The 21385-nt window shown below is 34.4% G+C and overlaps 4 protein-coding genes across 6 annotated transcripts; all 4 read left to right on the top strand.

Moving 5' to 3' along the window:
* Nucleotides 1–168: 168 nt before the first annotated feature.
* On the top strand, nucleotides 169–3365 carry LOC106134882 (tRNA-splicing endonuclease subunit Sen34). Of its 3 annotated transcripts, none has more exons than XM_060946471.1 (7): nucleotides 170–388; nucleotides 1152–1238; nucleotides 1402–1537; nucleotides 2346–2461; nucleotides 2562–2672; nucleotides 2776–2925; nucleotides 3014–3365. In XM_060946471.1, exons 1-7 carry the CDS (start codon nucleotides 334–336, stop codon nucleotides 3205–3207), a joined length of 849 nt encoding a protein of 282 aa, XP_060802454.1. In that variant the 5' UTR covers nucleotides 170–333; the 3' UTR covers nucleotides 3208–3365. The 3 variants fall into 3 exon arrangements, with proteins under 3 accessions (XP_060802456.1, XP_060802454.1, XP_060802457.1); XM_060946474.1 differs by having other exon boundaries at nucleotides 374–388; nucleotides 1152–1242; XM_060946473.1 differs by lacking the exon at nucleotides 1152–1238 and having other exon boundaries at nucleotides 169–388.
* A 147-nt stretch (nucleotides 3366–3512) lies between these two features.
* Nucleotides 3513–4730, top strand: LOC106135116 (programmed cell death protein 5). Its single transcript, XM_013335318.2, has 3 exons — nucleotides 3513–3686; nucleotides 3892–4000; nucleotides 4245–4730. Exons 1-3 carry the CDS (start codon nucleotides 3621–3623, stop codon nucleotides 4460–4462), a joined length of 393 nt encoding a protein of 130 aa, XP_013190772.1. The 5' UTR covers nucleotides 3513–3620; the 3' UTR covers nucleotides 4463–4730.
* A 2019-nt stretch (nucleotides 4731–6749) lies between these two features.
* Nucleotides 6750–9612, top strand: LOC106135161 (lipase 3). The gene is made up of 5 exons (XM_013335386.2): nucleotides 6750–6935; nucleotides 7353–7554; nucleotides 7926–8296; nucleotides 8567–8725; nucleotides 9030–9612. The coding sequence occupies exons 1-5, from the start codon at nucleotides 6777–6779 to the stop codon at nucleotides 9435–9437; spliced, it is 1299 nt and encodes a 432-aa protein (XP_013190840.2). The 5' UTR covers nucleotides 6750–6776; the 3' UTR covers nucleotides 9438–9612.
* Nucleotides 9613–11341: 1729 nt separating this feature from the next.
* On the top strand, nucleotides 11342–14452 carry LOC106135160 (lipase 1). The gene is made up of 5 exons (XM_013335385.2): nucleotides 11342–11517; nucleotides 11841–12042; nucleotides 12390–12760; nucleotides 13147–13305; nucleotides 13910–14452. Exons 1-5 carry the CDS (start codon nucleotides 11359–11361, stop codon nucleotides 14318–14320), a joined length of 1302 nt encoding a protein of 433 aa, XP_013190839.2. The 5' UTR covers nucleotides 11342–11358; the 3' UTR covers nucleotides 14321–14452.
* Nucleotides 14453–21385: the final 6933 nt, after the last annotated feature.

Here is a 21385-nt window from a genome sequence, read left to right as displayed (position 1 = left end):
GTTCTTCTTTTTCTTATGGTGCTATATAGAGTTAATCTATCTCTCTTTCTATTAAAAACGAAATATAAAAAAGACCTTAAAAAAAGCTTTTCGTCTGAGTTTTCCAGTTTTCATCGTCTCGCCTGTTCACTTCTAAATCTGTGAACCTGTCACTGTCGACTGTCGTACTATGTCAAGTCAGTTTCTATACCTATAGAAATACCCCTACATAATTAATTGATAATATAATAAAAGTAGTACCTACATACCTATCTTTAATATCTTCAATATTTTTTTGTGATAATTTGCTTTGCTTCAATGAAACAGACTGGTAGTTAAATTTAACAAGTAATAATGGTGATCCCACTATATGTTGAAGAAGGTGTCGCGTATGTTTGGAATGCTGATGGTAAGTTAAGTAATTCTCTTCTTGAATCCGGCGTAAGTAGTTATTCTTATGGGAGTTTCAGGAACTTAAATATTATTATACTTATTATTCACGTTATTAAAGGAGGTACTTCTGTGCCAAATTTCATATAAGGCCAATAGCTTTGAATTTTAAAACTAAATCCTTTTAAAAAGTTTGTAAGGTAAAAAATGTAAAGAAACTTAGAACCTAAAGACATTTCTGGGTAATTTTCCAGATTTCAATTGTTTATGCCGTTTGTATTTATTGTATTTGGTAATCCTACGTTCTTCAATTAAGTTAATTCTTGCTCTCCCCTTTTACCGTACAGGTATTGCCTCTAAGTCTTCCGCGGTTATGGCTGTTAGGCTCTGGAATTCACTTCCCGAGCACATCAGGACATCCCCAAGTCGTTCTAGTTTCAAATCACGGGTATACGGGTTTCTCTTGAGTCATGGGGGTAATTAATACCCATAAGCCTTTTTACTTATTTCGGTAAACACTGCACCTTTTTATTTATGTATATTGTTTATCTATTGTAATTTTAATGTATGTATATTATAATAATTTTATTTTATATTTGTGTAGGTATATATATATATTTATTTAGTTTGACCCCACATAAAGTTCTCTGTCAGACCCAATAGTTGACTGGTAGATAATACTTCTAGCATTTAGTCCCCCAATTGTGTTATACATTTGTATTTTGTGCAATGAAGTTTAAATAAATAAATAATTTATTGGCATTAATATGTTATGATTTCAGATTGGCATCTTCTTCGAACAGAACATCGAATATGTGGTTCCTTGATCGGGTCAATTGCCTCTTATCCTAGGCAAAATGATTATCTAGGTAGGTAAGTGGTTTTCAAGTTTTAAAATACCAGCTTGATACATTTACTATTTTTACTATACAAAATATTTTTTTATCACAATACTTAAATAGTAACTTAAATAGTAATTAGGTAGGTATATAGCTTAATGCCTAAAATGTAACTTATGTTTGGTTATTACAGGTTTGCCAATGGCACTTATGCCAGAAGAAGCAGCACTTCTTGTGGATAATGGTACATGCAAATTGTTTGTTTTGGAAAATCTTATAAATAAACCAACAAACAAGCAAAAGGTGGAATATAAGGCACACATAAATAGGTAATAGTTGCTCCACATATGTATATCCTTACTGTTAATTTTAGGGACCTTAATTTTGAAGCCCTCAGATGAGAATAGGCATGACAACTATATTTGTTTTGATGGGCCTCGTGCCCTTGTCTATGACATTGGAGGTCCCAGATTCAAATCCCGGCCAGGGCATGATGAGCCTTGGATGATTTTCTAAGTATTTGTTATTATTATAATTTGCGTCATAGACCTTATTTGTGTTTATGGATATGGTGTATGAAAGTTGTTTCATATGTTTAATATTCAATAATTTCAAAGTAATTTTACAATAATTTTGGATTTGTAAAATGGACATTTCCACCCTGTTTCGAATAAAAACTCAAAATTCACAAAAATCTATCAATGGAAAGGCTTATAAACTTGCAATTCTTCTTTTCGGCCACGGGCTAGCAACTACATATTAGTATTTGAATTTAAATTCTATACAGCTACATGTGGTCAACTAAATCTATTCAAGAGTGTTTGAGTTTCTGTATTATGTATAAGCTGTGCCTGCAACTTCGTCCGCGCGGAATAGTTATTTTGGGCATTATTGAAGCCCTAAAGTATGATTAATTTTCCCCATTTTTTTCAATTTTCCATTATTTTTTTGCTCCTTATAGTTGCAGTGTGATGTTATATAGCCTAAAGCCTTCCTCAACAAATGGTCTATATAACAAATGGTTCCTGAGATTAGCGCGTACAAACAAACAAACTCTTCAGCTTTAGAATATTAGTATAGATATGTTTAGTACCTATCTATGTAAATTGATAGTCAACAACTTCAAAAAATTTTCAGGGTATCAGAAGAACAAAAAGAAGTGCTGAAGAAGAAGAAAATAGAGCAAATGTCACAAAAAATTGACATAATTATAGCTGGGAAGAGGCAAAAATTGTTATCTAAGGGTATAAAAGGTAACATATGTACCAATTTGAAAGTTCAATTGAAAGTGGGAACTGTGAAGAAGAGTAACCTTTATTCCAACAATTTTTTACATGAAATTTAAAATTTCAGATGTCTTCTTGGATAAACAGACATTATTACAGGAAGAAATAAATAAGTTGCCAGTATTGCCTTCTGCTCACCTTTTGGTACATTTGCCAACAGAAATCAACATAGAGACAGGTATTTCATTATTTATAGGTTTATTGAGAAAAAGAATTATCATGTATACACAAGTGCCTCTGAAGGTGTGAAATGTTATCTTGAATATTTTTTTAACTTTCAGATAGAAAAGAAACCAGTAAAGACATACTTCTTCCTTCTATTGAAACCCCAAAGGGCTCTCTAAAATACACAGTTTTTAGAGATCTATGGGAAAAGGGTCATCATATTACTGATGGCGCAAAATTTGGTTCAGATTATCTTGTCTACCCAGGTAAATATCAAGATTTTAGACATATTGCTAGGTAAACTTTGTGCATGATGATTTATATAAGATCTTATAACCAAATTTTATGTTGCAGGTGACCCTGTAAAATTTCATGCCATGTACATGGTAAGATGTATATCTGATGAAGCTAAACTATTTCAGCCTTCAAATCTTGTTTCATATGGAAGGTTGTCAGTTGCAGTAAATAAGTTAGCAGTATTCGCATTTCGTAACAGCTTCGGGAAAATCGAATATCAGACATTGCAGTGGCATGATAGTGCAAGTTGATAATAAACAATGTTTTCAATAAGTAATTAGTTGTTTTATTGAATACATAATTTAAAAAAGCAAATCTTCATTCTAATCGCAGTATGAAACTTGTAGAGACAAGATTTGATTTTTAAGCTACATTTTCTGGAAATTCCGGAGCGAAGCAAAAGCAAGTATTAAATAATAAATAGGTATGTATGTATATATAAAACCTACAATAGTAATATAAGTTATTTAATGAAGATTTTTCTTTCTTTCTATTCGTCACAAACAAAATAAAAACATGTCTGTCAAAGTCAAAAGCAATTTTTGCGTTAAAACGTCAAAGTCAAACTACGAAGTTTAAGTAGTAAACCCTCTGAGTAAACCGTAAACAGCAGTTGCAATTTATAGAGTTTATTTATTGATCAACTTAACAAATCGATAAAATAATGGATGATCCAGATTTGGAGAAAATAAGGCAACAACGCCTTGCTCAACTACAGGCACAGCATGGTGTAAGTATACATTAAATGTAAAACTCAATTTAAGGTTATATTCAATCATCCTATGACTACTCCTTATTAGGACAACGACTAAGGGCTTTACATAATTATAATAATCACGATTGCGATATTCACACAATTTTTACACATCATAAATTTTTAACATAATATAGAGAAAAGAAGTATAGTAATAAAGGAATGATAATGTATCTTTCAGGGTGGTGATCCTAACCAAGCGAAGGCACAGGAGGAGCGGATGCAGGCAATGGAAGAAGCAAAACACTCCATACTTGCACAGGCTCTTGATCAAAATGCCAGAGCCAGATGTAATTTTTTTTTTATTTTATATTATTTGTATATGTCAATCTTTTTTAATAAGTCCAAAAAGTCCAATATATAATGCAAAGTGCACTCTGGGGTGAGAGAGGGGTCTCTTAAGAGGTGATATAACCTGGCCTAACACCAGGAAGAAGAAGTCCAATAAATCATTTTGTTTATGAAACTTTCGGTCAAGGAATTTATTGTCTTTTATTTGATTAATTTTAATTTTCTGTATTACTATATTTGCAGTGAATACAATCAAAATAAGTAAGCCAGAGAAAGCTGCTATGGTGGAAAACATGATCTGCAGAATGGCCCAAATGGGGCAGGTTCGAAACAAAATCTCTGAACAAGAGCTTATACAAATTTTGGAATCAGTCAATCAACAAATGCCAAAAACTACCAGTTCAGTGAAATTTGATAGAAGAAGGGCGGCTATTGACTCAGATGATGATGATAACATCTAGCAGAATAAAATTTATTGGCAAATCAAATGACTTGTTGCTATATCATGATCCATGAATGGCAATGGATTAGTATCATATGTGAATTGTGAAGATGGCTTACAAAGAAATTTGCACAATAATTGGTGTAGCAAGATGGTGTACATTTCTTAGTTTACTATCTTTACTCTTCACAAACCACAAGGATTAAAACATCTGATTAAACTATTGCTTTATAACACAAACTTAACTAATATGCCTTAATTAAAACACTTATTTTATTATTTGTAAAGGTTATTTTTATTAAAATAAGTGATTCACCTCTGCTTATGTATATGTCTAATGACTGGAGAATGTATTACAATGGTCTTAATATCCCGGTTGTAAAATTTTAATTTTAATAAAATTTGAGAGTTTACCAAAATGGGTAAATAGCACCATACCTTGTTTCCTAAAATATTATAATTTTTTTTACCTTTTAAATGCATTTTAAACCACTTATGTTATAATGTTATCAGATACTTAATACAAGTACCAATAATTTGTCACAAGTTTCAATTGGGTTATTTTTGCTAATCTAAAAAAGTTACATGGATATAAGAAATGTAGTTTCCAAAATATGAAAATTTATTACTTTATATTAATTTAATCTTCCCTTCCAAATTTTAAACCTAAGTTGTTAGTAGTAAGGATGTAAATTACCTTACATTCAGATTTACACATGCTAGAATTCGATGTTATGGTGCTCCCAGCTAGCTCTGGCCTTCGGGTATATATCTACCCATATAAGCCTGAAATCATGATAATGATTTGGGACCAGGTGACCACAAAAATAATTTAAGAGGAGGTCCCTGGGGCCAGACCACCCAACAGCAATAAAAACAACAAACTTTTAGTCAATTAAATAGGTATGCTGATGGTTAGCGCAGCATTCTCTGTTAGAACGACAGCATCACCGGTGAATATAGCCTATATAATAAGTTAGATAAAACAATAGTTGCTTACGTTTTCATTATTATTCTAAGACGTACATACTAATAATCGTTCGTACATCGTCTAACTCAAAAATCGGCTTTCTAGTATAAATACAAGTAAGTATTCTGAGTGGCGCTGCTGTAGAGTATACTCTCTAGCACTTCTAGCAGTGCCGTATAAAGTATCATTTTCTCTCAAATTTACTGTACGTACATACTATATTGTTTTTTGTATATAATGTTCTTTTGTTGTACATTAAATTGCCATAGGTAGGACAAAAATTCCAACAGGGGCGTTGCTGCAGAGTACAACACCAATTTTAACCGATTTTGCGGAGGAGGAGGAGGAGGTTCTACATTCAACGCGATCTTTTATTATTTTCTACGACTTTCTAGCTATATTTTTCTGGTTCTCGGGCTTTCCGTTGCTCACAGTATCATCATATCTACGTATGAGAAAGTTATGGTAACAGTTTGCTGTACGAGTATTTATCTTGTCTTTTAAAGAGGTAAAGTTTGTAACTTTGATTGTTTGTAAGGGCTATTCTTCGGAAATACTGAACCGATCATTTATTTCATTATATACGGGTGTTACAGGCTATGTACTTCGGATGAAGGCATGGTGGGCAGTATGTAGAAATAAAATTACTTTTCGATAATTTAAAGGCTAGGTATACCTTCAATGATTGATATACCGGCAATGATAAACGTGCCTGACTGAATCATTAATCCCATTTTGGTTAAGATGGAAAATTATCTTTTGAAGACTGGTTTAGGTCTTGGGTCTTTATCGCGTTCTATAACAGCAAGACGAAGTTTAATGGTAGGACATGTTTTGCAATAAGTAAGAAGACCAATAGAAAAACGAAAGAGACTTCTGCATCTGTGAAATACCCATAGATGTCTTAATTCCGACTGGGGCATAGGCTAATATAACTTGCTAACCTACTTGGTCTTCTTTTAGGCGATGGGCTAGCAACCTGTCACTATTTGAATCTCGATTCTATCATTAAGCCAAACAACTGAACGTGGCCTTTCAGTCTTTTGAAGACTGTTGGCTCTGTCTGCCCCGCAACCGTATATGTATTTTTCTGATTATAGAAATCGGGAAATGTACTTGCACATGTTTTCACTTCATACAACAAACCAAGTTGTTTTTCTTTCAATTTTATGTACAGTCATACTGCTAGGTAGTAATGTAGTGACTCAGCTTAGTCTTAGCAGGTGCAAAAACGGTTACCAATAGTTATCATTTTGCTTACGTTTAATCCTTAATCAAATAAATTAATATCATTATCACTTTAATTAATCAAGATGAGGTTATAAAAGGGCAGGTAAATATTGTAGCACCAGCGTTTCTAAAAATGGCGTTCCAAAAGAAAGTCCTTCTTATGTGTTTTGCTGTGTCGTTGGCGGTGGCCGGCAGGGCACCTCAAGCCGACCAGATTGAGATATTGTATAAAACTCTCGGTGGTAGCGGCAGAATATCTACTAATATTATTGAAGATGCAAGTTTAGATGTTGTAAGTAGATTGAATAAGTGCTTGTTTTTTCACAGCTGCTACTACATGCGTCGGTACCTATAGCAAATTTTGGTATTTATGGCGGCAGGTTGTCTTGATACCGAACTAACTGTAGAAGGGGCCGAAGTAAAAATCATGCAAATTCATTCTTCGTCAATTCATTTTGAATTCCTGTCCCACAAGGTAGAACTATAAGGAAGAAGATAAGTTATCCACCATAAAACACGAGAGTTGGATTAAAATAAGTAAGACCAAGGCTTACCTAAATGAGCTTATTACACAGAATATGACGTTCAAGAGGTTGATCATATATTCTATGGGTTTCATTCTTATTCGCAGATTCTCGAAATTGTACCTAAAACGAACGTTGATTGTGATGGCATAGAGTAGACAAAGATGGATATTTTTTGTTTCCAGCCCGGTCTTATTCTGAAATATAACTATCCTCTAGAAGAGCATACAGTGACGACTATGGATGGCTACATCTTGCAAATGCACCGTATCCCACATGGTCGTGACAACCATAATACTCCTGGTGATAGGCCTGTTGTGTTCTTGATGCACGGGCTGTTGTCTTCTTCAGCTGATTACGTCCTCTTGGGCCCTGGTTGCGCCCTTGGTAAGTGGTTGATTGTTAACTCAAAAAAACTTACAAATATTCCTATTACATTTTTCTCCCTCCTGACGTTAGTCGCGGTGTCATCCTAATCACTCTGGAGAGTTGTACGGGGTGCGCCTTAAAGTACACCCATCTGAAATACCCAATCTTTGCAGTGGAACCTAACCTGTATTGGATTGGTTGGTTACACATTCATTTGCCTAAATGTGCAGGTTTCCTCAAGATGTTTTGCCTCACTGTAAGAACATCGTTAATCTGTGCTCTCCACGCGCATCATGCATTTTTAAGTCTGCCTACCGATTCGACCACCGATGCTCAATCAGTTATCTACGAACATTATAAACCTACTTATTAATGTTAATTTATTGCAGGATACCTTTTAGCTGAAGAAGGCTTTGACGTATGGATGGGCAACGCACGTGGTAACTACTACTCACGACGTCACACGAGTTTAAATCCTGATAGTCTCCTAAGTACGGCATTCTGGAGTTTCTCCTGGGATGAGATCGGAAATATCGATGTTCCTACGATGATTGACTATGCTCTAAAAGTGTCAGGTCGTGAAAGACTACACTACATTGGACATTCTCAAGGAACTACAGCATTCTTCGTCATGGGCTCGCTGCGCCCGGATTATAATGCTAAGATTATTTCTATGCACGCATTAGCACCGGTCGCCTATATGGCGAATAATCAAAATCTCCTTCTGCGGTTCCTGGCTCAGTTTGGTAATAATATTGAAGTAAGTCGACTGAATATCGGCATAATTTTTTAAAGTCTGCTAAAACTTGAATACACTAAATATATCACGTCTTAAGATAGAGTGCCTAGTGTCGAAAAGAAGCGATTTGAAGACCACGATATAAGATTTAGATAGTGACTGTTTGTTTACCCATTCCTTAGTGAGGATATATATAATACAAGTAATAGTTATATTCTTACAAAATTTGTTACATCGAAAGTAATATGTTTTAAGCCAGAGTACCTAATATTTCTTTTATTTATTTTTTAGTTTGCTCTATCTCTCATTGGCGTTGGAGAATTTCTACCTAACAACAATGTGATGACTTGGGCTGGCCAATCAATTTGTATGGACGAAGTGGTGTTCCAGCCGCTTTGTAGCAACATTCTCTTTCTCATAGCTGGATGGAGCGAAGATCAACACAATGCTGTAAGTAGTTTCTTAGGCCATTTATAATCAATAAATTGAAAAGGATTTATCTAGTCGACGACAACAAATCAAATACTAATGGATGTTCGAACTATAGAATTGTCACAAATTCTTCATGTTTTAAATAGTTACCTACAAAGTGTCTGCAATGACATAAATTGCCGGTTGAAGATTATTGAATCTAATAAGAAAGATTGTGTTAAACATTATAAAAATCGAAATATTGTAGTTTTTGTCGTTAAAATAAACACCTACCAGGTAATTACTTACATAAATAAAATTTACGATAACAATTATTTCACAGACTATGTTACCAGTTAAGTTGGGTCACACCCCAGCAGGGTCGTCCGCAAGACAATTCGTGCACTATGGCCAAGGTATCACCGGCAGGGAATTCCGGCGATACGACTACGGCACCAGGTTGGCCAACCGGAGAGTTTACGGAAGCTGGAGCCCTCCCCGATATGACCTCTCCAAAATCACAGCACCTGTCTTCCTGCATTACTCCGATAATGATCCACTAGCGCATGTAAATGACGTTGACAGATTGTTCAGAGAACTTGGAAGACCAGTAGGCAAGTTTAGGATTCCATTAACCACCTTCGGACATTTGGATTTCATTTGGGGCAAAGACGCTAAAACGCTTCTATTTGATCGAGTCATTAATCTTATCAAGTCTATGGATGTTAATAATTTCGATGGCAGAATTTGATTTTTAGCTAATCCGGAATAAATGTAGCGCTATCAAGTATTACGAATAGCATTTTTTTTTATTTACCACTGATATCGGTAAAAATACCTCCTACCTGTTTGTGAGACTGATAATAATAGATAATGTATGAATTTTATAAGTTAGCACAATTAATTAAATCATAAATGAGTATGAATTTCTATTTTATTTAGATCCCTTTTCTTAGCCCTCTATAAGTAGATTATGCGAAATTTCATTATTATTTACCTTTTGAGCGAGAAGATAACACATCGTGTAAGTAGATACCTTGCCTTACTTTTATCCTTTTTTTTTGATGCAATAAAGAATTTATCTATCTTACCAACCACTGATTACCCCCAATTTCATCTGTATCCCAATAATCTGTGTTACCAACATTCACTTTCGCCGTTCTAAATACAGTAAGTGTCCTGAACATGGAATATATTTTCAAAATAACTATCAGGGGGTGATTAGTGATCGATATCTACTGATGCCAAAAATGCAAGCAGTAAATTTTTTGTCTGTCTGTCTGTATGTTCTTTATAGAAACAAAAACTACTTGACGGATTTTAACGAAACTTGGTACAGTTATTTTTCGTACTCCTGAGCAGGTTATAGTATACTTTTCATTACGCTACAAACAGGAGGAGCAGAGCAGTGAAAGGAAATGTTGGGAAAACGAGAGAAGTTACTTGATTTTTTAAATTTTCGCGTGTGCAGCCTTAATGGTTAAAGCTACAGCGAAACCATGTATAACGGAAATATTCTACATAAAATTATTAAAAAAATATCCCAAGACAGCAAAGTCTATCTTTTATGGTTGACTCACAATAACACGTGTAATTCCTAATAGCTTAGCAGTTCGGAGATTTCTGATTATATTTCTTTACTCTGACGTTTATAATACCAATAACACTCACACTCATTCGTAATTCTTAAAATGTGAAAAAAAAAGGGGAAAATTATTCATCCTTAACTATTTCACGCGGACGTGGTCGCAGGCACAGCTAGTATTTAAATAAATGTATTAAAATTTTCATATTTTACAAGGCAAAATTACATATTCCTTTTAAATTCTTAGCAGTTGAGTTTATCAATGACGTACTACTTAGTGTTATATAAGAATGAGGTGGCTCAGTCTCTTTCCTAGATCATGGTATCATTCATACATTTCACCCATGCATTTCGAAGCAAATTTAACCATTCATTGAGAAATCTCTTGACGTAGGTTTATAAACATGAAATGAATTCACTTTCAGTGGAGGAGGAGGAGTTAGCACAATCTGTGACTTCTTTTAAGTCCAAACTAGTGCAATCCTCTCTTGTTACTTCAAGTAATTGAGCTATTTAATATTTATAGTAGATACCTGTATGAGTCTGTTTGTATTAATATGTGTATACCTAAGTATATTTATTTGTATGGTGTATATATTTATGTAACTATGTTATTATGAAGATTATATGTAGGATAAGGATTTATACGTACTTCTGCTCTATTCAAGTAACTCTCCTCTTAATTATTCAATGGTTGACTGGAAGAGATCCATAAATGGGATAACTCTGTCTTTATATATTTTGTCATACAAATTTACTGTGTTTGTGTGTTATTTTGTATGTAATAAATATATTACAAGCAAACAAACTTAATATTTTCGATTTCCTTCCGATGTGGGTCTCAAATGAATCTTGTTATCTATTTGGAGTCAGTGTCCATTACACGTTGCCCGACACGCACTTTTCCGTTTATCCAATAACAAATAAAAGAACTTAATGTTTGTTGGGGTGCCTGATTATTTTTATCAACGATGCGAATCTCCTACCGTGTAAGATAATGTTGTTATTTTGATAGATATTGATTTTATCTTAATGAGTTAGAAAATTATAAAAGGGCAGGAAAAGATTTATTGCTTATGTTTTAATCATGGCGCATCGAGACGGTATCCTGTTGTTATGTCTTGGCATCTCGCTGGCCTCGGCTGGTTCGTCTCCTCATGCTGATGTTGTTGAAGTGTTGTTCAAGCAACTCCTTACAAGTGGAAGAATATCCGATAATATCATTGAAGATGCCCGTTTGGATGTGGTAAATATTTCAATATTTAATCTAGTGCATGAAAACTTTTGATGTAAATATCATGATATAATATGTGCATATTACAATTGTATGGTTCCCAAATAAGTAAAGAAATCCATAAAAAAAGGGATGGGTGATTTCGTTTCGTTATTCCTTTCTTATTGTGTATAATTTACATCAGCCTACAATTGGTAAAAGATATAACTATCTACTTATTATACTTACAGACTGATCGTTTCACTGAATCGACACAAAAGCAAGGTTGAGTGGTGGAAAGAGCTTGTTTTGTTTCAAGTCTACGTTAACAATAAAAAAATCATCTTCTTTTGTAGCCTGAGTTGGTAAGAAAATATAACTATCCGTTTGAGCAACACACCGTGACTACTGAGGATGGGTACATTCTGACGCTGCACAGGATCCCACATGGACGAGATGATAACAATGTTCCTGGCGACAGACCTGTGGTGTTTATTATGCACGGGCTGCTGTCTTCGTCAGCCGATTTCATACTATTAGGTCCAGGTTGCTCTCTCGGTAAGTGATTTAGAGTACAACATATTTAGACTGCTTAAAGGGAAATATAGAGAGGTTTAAGAGATGATAATGTGGCCAATTTTAAAGGCTTGGTTTATTTAAATAAAGGTAGTGGGATAATTTGCCCTGAACGTGACTGAGTAGAAGAAAAATAAAAAAATATCACAAATTCAATGAATTTTCTTAGACAGTTTCATGATACTCGTATCGTAATTAAGACTCGGTTTATTACTTTCATGGATTAAGCCCTTTAAAATCAAATCTGAAAGGAATTGAACGTGCTTTTGAGAAGGTACTGGTGAAGATATATCACTGTGTTACTAGTAGAAAATTATAAATTGTTGCAGCATATATCCTAGCCGAGGAAGGATTTGACGTATGGCTAGGGAATGCCCGCGGAAACTACTACTCACGTAGACATATAAGTCTAAATCCCGACAGTTTGCTTAACACAAGATTCTGGAGGTTTTCCTGGGATGAAATTGGAAGAATTGATCTCCCTACAATGATAGACTATGCCTTGAAAGTATCGGGTCGTGAAAGATTGCATTATATAGGCCATTCCCAAGGGACCACAACTTTCTTCGTTATGGGATCAATGCGGCCAGAATACAATGCGAAGATTATTTCCATGCACGCTTTTGCACCCGCGGCGTACATGGCAAACAACCAAAATCTTTTGATGAGATTTTTGTCTCAATTTGCAAACAATCTCGAAGTGAGTATTACGTTATTATGTGAGCGTTCATTTGACACGAGTCTCCTCATATAAAATTGTATGTACCTTTTGATGCCTACTACGACCTTAAACATATTGTGCCGGCAAAAATACATTTACAATAACCAAATTGTTTAATGGCAATAGGAAAAAAGGCTCTGGGCCACTCCCTATTTCCAAACTGGTTATTCTAAAAACATTAGTAATTTATTTGTTTGGACAACTTAGGTAAATCAATACGTTGTCTTAGATGAGGGCTCAAAACCTAATTTGTGTCGAAGAAAATATGAATCGCTATTTCATAATCCCGTCGCATTTTTTGTTTTAATAAGTTCACTTGCTTATATTAAGGCCATATTAATACCATTAAACTGAATAAATTTCAGTTTATGTTGTCACTGATTGGTGTCGGCGAGTTCTTCCCCAACAACAATGTGATGACTTGGGCAGGGCAAGCTCTTTGCATGGATGAAGTGATTTTCCAACCCTTGTGTAGTAACATTATTTTCCTTTTGGGTGGCTGGAATGAAAATCAACACAATGCGGTATGTATATATGTCACAAAGGTATATGTTAATTCAATCAATTATATCTACGTAAACACTGCCTTTGTTTTCTACGTGATTGTCACGTACTTACAAATTTCAGAGGTTTGACTGTTTATTTATTTGAAAATTAATAAACTGACTAATCGCTAGCTAACACTACACAATAGAAATAGTTTTAAATCATTAACATTACTATTAAGAGTGAAATAACATAAAAAATACACTTCATAATCGAATAAATGGAGAATTGGTGAAAAGAAAACCTTAAATAAAAATATTATAACTAGTGATATTTATAATAAAAAAATTAAACATCTTCAAGACTTATCAAGTAATTCTTGTGTTAAAACTTACTGGAGTGTCTTGGCTGGGTGTCGTAAAAGGCAACTAAGTGAAAGGCTAATAAACTTGGGATTCTTCTTGTAGGCGATTGGCTAGCAACCCTATTTGAAACGCAATTCCATCATTAAGCCGTACAGCTGAATGTGGCCTATCAGTATTTCCAAGACTAATGGCTCTGTCCAACCCGCATGGAATATAGACGTGATTATATGTATGTAAGTGGAGAATTGTTTTTAAATATTACATAATATTGTTTTAGACAATGATACCAGTAATCATGGGTCATTCTCCGGCTGGTGCTTCAGCTAGGCAGTTCGTCCACTATGCTCAAGGCATCGCTGGCAAGCAGTTCCGGCGATACGACCACGGCTCTATTTTGGCCAACCGGAGGGAATACGGAAGCTGGAGCCCCCCACGATACGATCTTTCCAAGATAACTACACCCGTCTTCTTGCACTACTCAGACTCCGACCCCATGGTCCACGTCAACGATGTGGATACGTTGTTCAGGGAACTCGGTAGAGCCATTGGCAAATTTAGGGTCCCAGAACCAAGGTTCAGCCATTTTGATTTCATATGGGCCGTCAACGGAAGGGAACTTCTCTATGATCGCGTGATTAATCTTATCAGGTCTATGGACGTGAATGGCCTTGACAATATAGTAGTGTAATCAATCACAGATATTTGCGCATCGGTGTTTTTTATTCTACGATTACCAAATTTGTTGTTCTCTATCAGTTGAGAAGTGGAGGTATGGCAAAATGATAATGGAATGTGGCAATAAAATTTTATTAATATGATATTTTATTTGTTTATGTTCACTTGAATTAAATATAGATCTAAAGTAAATAAAAAATGATTAGACATCCGAATTTTAAATTTATGGCCTAGATTTTCATAATATTGCTTGATCTGGGATGCTTAATCCCTAATCCCTGTCTATTAAAGATACTACTTGACTTGAAAATAAGGTAATTTAAAAAAGCTTACCGAAGTATAACTGTATAACTAAGCTTTTTATCTTACCTTTTATATTATACTGTTGCCTGCGACTTTGTCCGCGTAAATTACGAGTTGAATCTTGATCATACAGACACATCAGATACAGAGAGACAGACAAAAAATTAAAAAAAAAATCTCTATTCGTTTTAGTCAAAATACTAAATGTAACCGACAAATTATTTTTTATTCCCTTTTTATTGTAAGTAGTATTTTGATTTTCAGTTATTTTAAATAAAATACTCAAACAACACAAAAAAAATATTTTTAGAAAATATCTTTTTTTTGTTGGAGCTCGAACTTGGACCGCCAACTTCACAGTCTCACGCGCCAACCACTGGACGATCGAGGCCGTTGCGGTGGTGTCGAAATTAAAGTAGACTACATCTATACATATAGACAGAGCCAACAGGTTTGAAAAGACTGAATGGCCACGTTCAGCTATTTGTCTTATTGATAGAATTGAGATTCAAATAGTGATAGGTTGCTTGCCCATAGCCTAAAAAAGAATCCCATCCCAATCCAGTTTGTAAGCCTATACCTTAGTCGCCTTTTACGACTTCCATGGGAAAGAGATGGAGTGGTTCTATTTTTTTTGTATTGGTGCCGGAAACCACACGGTACTAAAGTAAAAATTTTTTTACGTGAGAATTACGCATGTGCGGCAGAACCAGAATATTATCAAACTGATTTTCATTTATATCTATTTATATGTTATAGGTATTATGCTGTCATACAATGATAAATGACTATGAATTTTATATTTCGTAACTTATTTGCAGGGGAATTCATGCCTTGAGTTCATTCAAATGTCGAAAACTTTTTTTAGTGAACCGATTTTGATGAAACAAACTTTAAATGTTTTTCTGAGTTAAAACAACGAATTGGTTAAAACAAAGAAAGTTTTAAGTAAATCGGTTCAGTACTTTCTGAGATAATCGTGATCATACATACAGACAGACAAGAAATTAAAAATATATATTTTTGCTTTTTATTATTCATTCTAAGTGTCCCTTTCAGTCAAAAATACTAAATGTACAGACAAAATATTTTTACTGTTTTATTATACGTATAGATAATAAATACACTTTTAATGTACATCAGAATAGTGCAAAAGTCATAAAAAAGATCGCATACACAAAAACTTATTATGTATTGTAGAAGTTATAATTAGTAAAAGTTTTGCTATTGCGATATCGCTTTTTATTAAATCCAATGAAGTATCAAATAGGATTCAGAAGTATCGTTATTGTGTTATCCGATCCATATTTATTTAGTTTGACTGACCTGCTTATTGGACGGGGGAATAACCCAGTTTCCTGTCTTTGTTTCACTCTTCTCATATTTTTGTCTTTGTTGGGCATTTAAATATTCCTAGTCTTCGGGTTATCGAGAGATAAATGCATAGGCCGTGCGACGTAATTAATAATTTATTTAAAATGCTGACTTTAAATAGGAAATAATTTAAAATACGATTATAAACTCGGTAATTTAAGCATTTCGTCATTTTATTCTGTAATAAAAACCTATTATAAACTCATAGTATAACTTATAACAGAATTAAACGTGTTGGTAAGTTAATAATTTTTCAACCGAAACTCAGCAAAAGGAAACCTTATATAAAATAATATTTATACTAACTTACCTAAACACTTCAAGTCCTAAACTAGATATTGGGTCAAGTTGATTAATATGCAATAAACAGATACGATCGTTGTGATAACGGTCCAGGATTATCCTTTGCTTTGGTTTAGATTAATGGCGATCTCGTTAATCCATGTTATAAATATCCAAGTACCCACGTACTCATATTACTATCTCATATCTATTATAACAGTAATACTATGCAGTAGGATCTACTAATTAGTTGGTATACTGATAAAACATGGAGGTAAAATTGATTAATTTCAGTTATCCTAATGTCGTTAATGGTGAGCCCGTCATATTTGAATCTTAAATCTATTACAAAGACAAACAGCTGAACGTAGCCTAGCTGTCTTTTTAAGATTGGTGGCTCTATCTACCCTGCAAGGGCTATTTAATAAACATAATGATAACAAAATATTTTTTTAAATATTTAGTAGCCATGAATTTGGGAGATTGTAAGTTGTGGATTGGAATGTAATTTATATAGCTAGGGAGAAGCCAGCTGCGAATTCAGAAAGGAGGCCCCGGTGCCGACGGAAAATGCGAAACAACACAAATGAAAACAAATTAATGTTATACTATCTGAAAATTCGATAAAACAAGAATCTACGTGGGCGGACTGTATCAAAAATAATGACTTACTGGTTTGTTTTGTTATTATTTTGTATCTAAGTAATTTTACCATTAATTTTTATGAACTGTTGATAAGTATTTCTAAAATACGATAACTAATATTACATCATTATTAATTGCATCAAAGGCTCGCATGACTCTCAGTTAAAAATAGTTTTTAAAATTTAGCAAAAACACGTATGAATATTTTGTTTAATAATTTCAGTAAATCCTTACTTATTGCTCCCAAACACCCTTAGTGAACCTATGTACAAACTTTTCATTATAAACTAGTACCTAAGTCCTTTTGGCTGTGATTTTTCTATTAGTCAATCAAGATTTTAATATAATTTCAATTCAAAAAGAAAAAAAAAATGTTTACAGTATAGTTTCCAGTTGCGATGTGACGCACGCTATCAACTCATTAAATGTCTGTATTGACCGATGCAATGATTGATTACAGCACCGGCTTTTGTTTGAGTAATTTTAATCCGAACCCGATAATTACAACAATACATTATGGTTTCGTCACGAACAAAACGCATCTTTGTAATTAGGCACAGTAATAGCTTAATATATAGTAACAGTATTAGTTAAATATATGTAGTTTACTTTCAAATAAACTAGATATGTATGTTTTTATTGAATTCGAAACATTTAAGAAGGTATTATCTTATTGATCTCTTTTCAAGACTGTTGACTCTGTCGTCCCCGCAAGGCATATAGACGTGACTATATGTATGTACCTATATATGTATATGTTTTACATAATTGCTTCAAACTTCATATTTCAGGAATTTAGATGAAGTTTTTTTTCAATGCGATAATGTATATAGTCTTGTTGAGGGAAACCCTTATCAGTTCTAAGCGCTAAACCAAACTGACGGGCTCGCATAACGTTACCCAACTCTACGTAGATCTAAGTAGGTACTTATTTGAGATTTATACATAAACTGCTCATATCATAAAACGGCAATAAATAATTTATAAAGCGACGTTTTTGGAGATCAAAGACAGGTTTTATTCATATTTTACGGTCCTGAGGGCAAAATGAATAACTTTTTTACACTCTATGTGGGGACGAATAAAACTTCGAAAATAGCAAATTAAATATAATCTTTTATTATCATGGAAATCCAATCACACCACACACTAAACCTCAGTTGAATTAATTCGTAATTAATCAAACTTAGTGTCTATTATAACTTTTAATGTAGATACACTTGATAATTTTATGAACGTGTGAGCTGATAATGATAATTATGGAAAATATGAATAAAATGTTTATCGACAGACTGCCAAATAACGGACAGCCGTAGGTACGAGTATACTTGGTGTAGGAAGCTGGTTAGAGATATTTGGATATAAACGTAAGTACCTACAACAGTCTGGAAAAGACTAAAAGGCTGCGTTTAGCTGTATTTCTTTTCTACCAGTCTCTCAACCTTGGAAAATGGCAGACAGCTAATTTATCAGACGCTAATTTGATTCGGAACAATCACAAGAAGTCTCGTATTCACGCAGAAACAGAATTTTAAAATTATGATATAGATGTGTTGCTTACGAATTATTTATTAAAGGCATGCATACTTACTTTTATCCAAGTAGGTATGTAAAACGGTGATATTACATACATCATATATATAATCTCGTTTTATAATGTTCGTTCCCGTACTCCTCCGAAATGGCTTGACCGATTCTCATGAAATTTTGTGAGCATATTGAGTAGGTCAGAGAATCGGCCAACATCTATTTTTCATACCCCTTAGTGATAAGGGTTGTCCACCCTTAACATTTTTTTTTTACTAAAATGGATGTCGTAGAAGGCGACTTAGGGATAGACTTGTATTATGTATATGAGAATATATATAAACCACTCTTTTAACAGGCAGGGTCATTATTTACGAAGTTTTGAATTGAGTACAACGCTCAATATCGACGAGTCATTAGATGTTTAACAATTGATTCTTACAATTTGTGGTATTTTCTGTATTTATGTAGGTACTTAACCGATTTTCAAGGTATTTTATACCTTGAAAAATCAGTTGATACCAATATAGGCCAATTAAATTTTATATTTAATATTTTTTTAATGAATGGAAAATAAATTATTTTTATATCGAGGTTCGATGGCCACTTTTTGTAAAAAATATAGCGCAAAGAATTATGAATGGCGAAATTATATTTTTGCTTTCAGTTTGTGGCACAAAGTTAGTTGTACAGGACAAAAAACAAAAAGATATAGAAAGATAGCCGCGACGGAAACGGGCATGTTTATTTAGTTAAGCTATATACGTACGATACTATTCATCGCCGAACAAGATTTCTGCCTAGGGAATATCATGAAAATTTTGTGTTTCCCAGGTTATTTCTAATTATTCGTACTTATGTAAACACCAGCTGTTGCCCGCGACTTCGTCCGCGTAAATTTCGGGTGGAATCTTGATCATACAGTCAGATACAGACAGGCATACAAAAAATGTAAAAATCGTCTCGTCGTTTCAGTCAAAATACTAAATGTACAGACAAAATATTTTTACCGTTTTATTAATATGTAGTATTTTGATTTTCTGATTTTTAAAAATAAAATACTCAAACACAAAAAAAACATTTTGAATTATAAAAAAACATCTTGTTTTTGTTGGGGCTCGAACTTGGACCGCCAACTTCACAGTCTCACGCGCCAACCACTGGACCATCGAGGCCGTTGCGGTGGTGTCGAAATTAGACTACGTACATACATAGGGTCACGTCTATATGCCTTGCGGGGTAGACAGAGCCGACAGGCTTGAAAAGACTGAATGGCCACGTTCAGCTATTTGGCTTAATGATAGAATTGAGATTCAAATAGTGATAGGTTGCTCGCTCATCGCCTTACTAGCTGTTAAAAGCTGTTATTACTTTTTGGTTTGTACTGAAAATCACATCTGTCCTATCTTTAAGTTGACCATGGTCAGACTTATTAGGAATTCAGGGCGCGATGTGGGTGTGCTCAGGCGGTAGTCGTTCCATACCGCTTCGGCTGTAAGAAGAATTATGGTGCATTCTTTCAACAAGAGTGTGCTTTTATAGCAAAGGATTTATTTAACTGTTTTTTTTAAATTAAAAGACATAAATCAGTCAAATGCACTTTTCGGTTTTAGTGATCCGAATCAAGAACTTAGAAAGAAAATGAATACAAAATCACTTCTTTTTTCCTAAGCAGCGTAGTCACACAAATTCACTATCCCAGCTACTCATCTGTTGATCGTGAGCGCTCTTTGTCTTATTGTTTTATCTTTAGTTGCTTGTTATCGAAAAAATATCATGTTTTTTAAGGTATTTTCTTTTTATTACTTCTCTACTTTTTACTGCTATGCAAATGAGCAACCTCTGAGTTAGTGTAGCTAGATGTCTTTGGTTGGCGGAACGGACACGTATTAAAACTCTAACATGCATTTCGATTCCAAGTTCCAAGTAAGCGGGTTTAATAAGTCATCATTATGACTCATTAAACCTGGAATAAAATGCTTACATGGAATGATGATGGCATGATGCCTTTTTACTGTAAACTGTCTGTGCTCCTGGATTTTAGCTGACATAACGTGTTTCATTTAGGTACTTTCTTTTTTTTCTTACTTTCTAGAACTCGTTCCAACCATTTTTCCACTCTAAAATTATGCTATTTTTCCAGCCTAATCTGTGACTTCGGTGATATCGGCCACTATGTACCTCCTGCAACTACTTTAGTTAAAACATAATGATAACTATAAATTATTGAATCAATGAACATATGAATTATGGTGAACCTCATAGAAACGTATATCACCCGCATACATATACACACACAGAAAGGTACATACATATTTATGTACGGTCGCGTTCATAATTGCAGTCATAGTTCGCAAAACTTTATAGCTTGCACTCACCGCTGTCACTCACACATTCACACAAATAACACAATAAACAACAAGCGGTAAAGCGTTGGGTAACGCGCCATCAAGAAGAGGGTAGTGTAAGTAAAAGTCGCCGCGCAGTGGCCGTCGTCCGCTAATCAACACAGCGACACGCCACACAGCGGAGATCCATGCTGGATCAGTACGAAAATAATGGCTTCATACCGACCAGAACATTTGCGGAACAGTTCGACACATCAGTGGTTACTGTTCGTCGAGATTGCACCGTGAGGGACTACACCACAGACAGCCAGCAAGAAAGCCGTATTTATCCGAAATAAAGAAGCAAAAACATTTAGAATTTGCTCGGCAGTATTTGGATTTTGACTGGAAAAAAGCAATATTTACGGACGAAAAGTTCGTTTACGTCATCGCAACACGGTAGGCTTCATTTATGGCGAAGAAATGCAACTCGGTATGAAGAAAAAATATTGGGCCAAAGATGGAGTCTGGACGTAAATCTGTAAATATGTGGGGCTGGATGAGTGCTGATGGACCTGGGGAACAGGTGTGGATAGCAGGACGCGCTACAGCTGCTCATT

The sequence above is a fragment of the Amyelois transitella genome, chromosome 11 (genome assembly GCF_032362555.1).
Source record: "Amyelois transitella isolate CPQ chromosome 11, ilAmyTran1.1, whole genome shotgun sequence".
In the NCBI taxonomy this organism is placed as follows: domain Eukaryota; kingdom Metazoa; phylum Arthropoda; class Insecta; order Lepidoptera; family Pyralidae; genus Amyelois; species Amyelois transitella.
The sequence above is the reverse complement of the archived record's forward strand: the minus strand, read 5'-3'. Positions and strand labels throughout refer to the sequence as shown.

Coding starts and splice junctions, on each gene's coding strand:
- LOC106135116 (XM_013335318.2), top strand. CDS start 3,621: ATGGATGATCCAGATTTGGAGAAAATAAGGCAACAACGCCTTGCTCAA. Junction 3,687..3,891: donor AACTACAGGCACAGCATGGT/GTAAGTATACAT, acceptor TGTATCTTTCAG/GGTGGTGATCCTAACCAAGC. Junction 4,001..4,244: donor TCAAAATGCCAGAGCCAGAT/GTAATTTTTTTT, acceptor CTATATTTGCAG/TGAATACAATCAAAATAAGT.
- LOC106135161 (XM_013335386.2), top strand. CDS start 6,777: ATGGCGTTCCAAAAGAAAGTCCTTCTTATGTGTTTTGCTGTGTCGTTG. Junction 8,297..8,566: donor AGTTTGGTAATAATATTGAA/GTAAGTCGACTG, acceptor TTTATTTTTTAG/TTTGCTCTATCTCTCATTGG. Junction 8,726..9,029: donor GCGAAGATCAACACAATGCT/GTAAGTAGTTTC, acceptor ATTATTTCACAG/ACTATGTTACCAGTTAAGTT.
- LOC106134882 (XM_060946471.1), top strand. CDS start 334: ATGGTGATCCCACTATATGTTGAAGAAGGTGTCGCGTATGTTTGGAAT. Junction 1,239..1,401: donor TAGGCAAAATGATTATCTAG/GTAGGTAAGTGG, acceptor TGGTTATTACAG/GTTTGCCAATGGCACTTATG. Junction 1,538..2,345: donor TATAAGGCACACATAAATAG/GTAATAGTTGCT, acceptor AAAAATTTTCAG/GGTATCAGAAGAACAAAAAG.
- LOC106135160 (XM_013335385.2), top strand. CDS start 11,359: ATGGCGCATCGAGACGGTATCCTGTTGTTATGTCTTGGCATCTCGCTG. Junction 11,518..11,840: donor AAGATGCCCGTTTGGATGTG/GTAAATATTTCA, acceptor CTTCTTTTGTAG/CCTGAGTTGGTAAGAAAATA. Junction 13,306..13,909: donor ATGAAAATCAACACAATGCG/GTATGTATATAT, acceptor ATATTGTTTTAG/ACAATGATACCAGTAATCAT.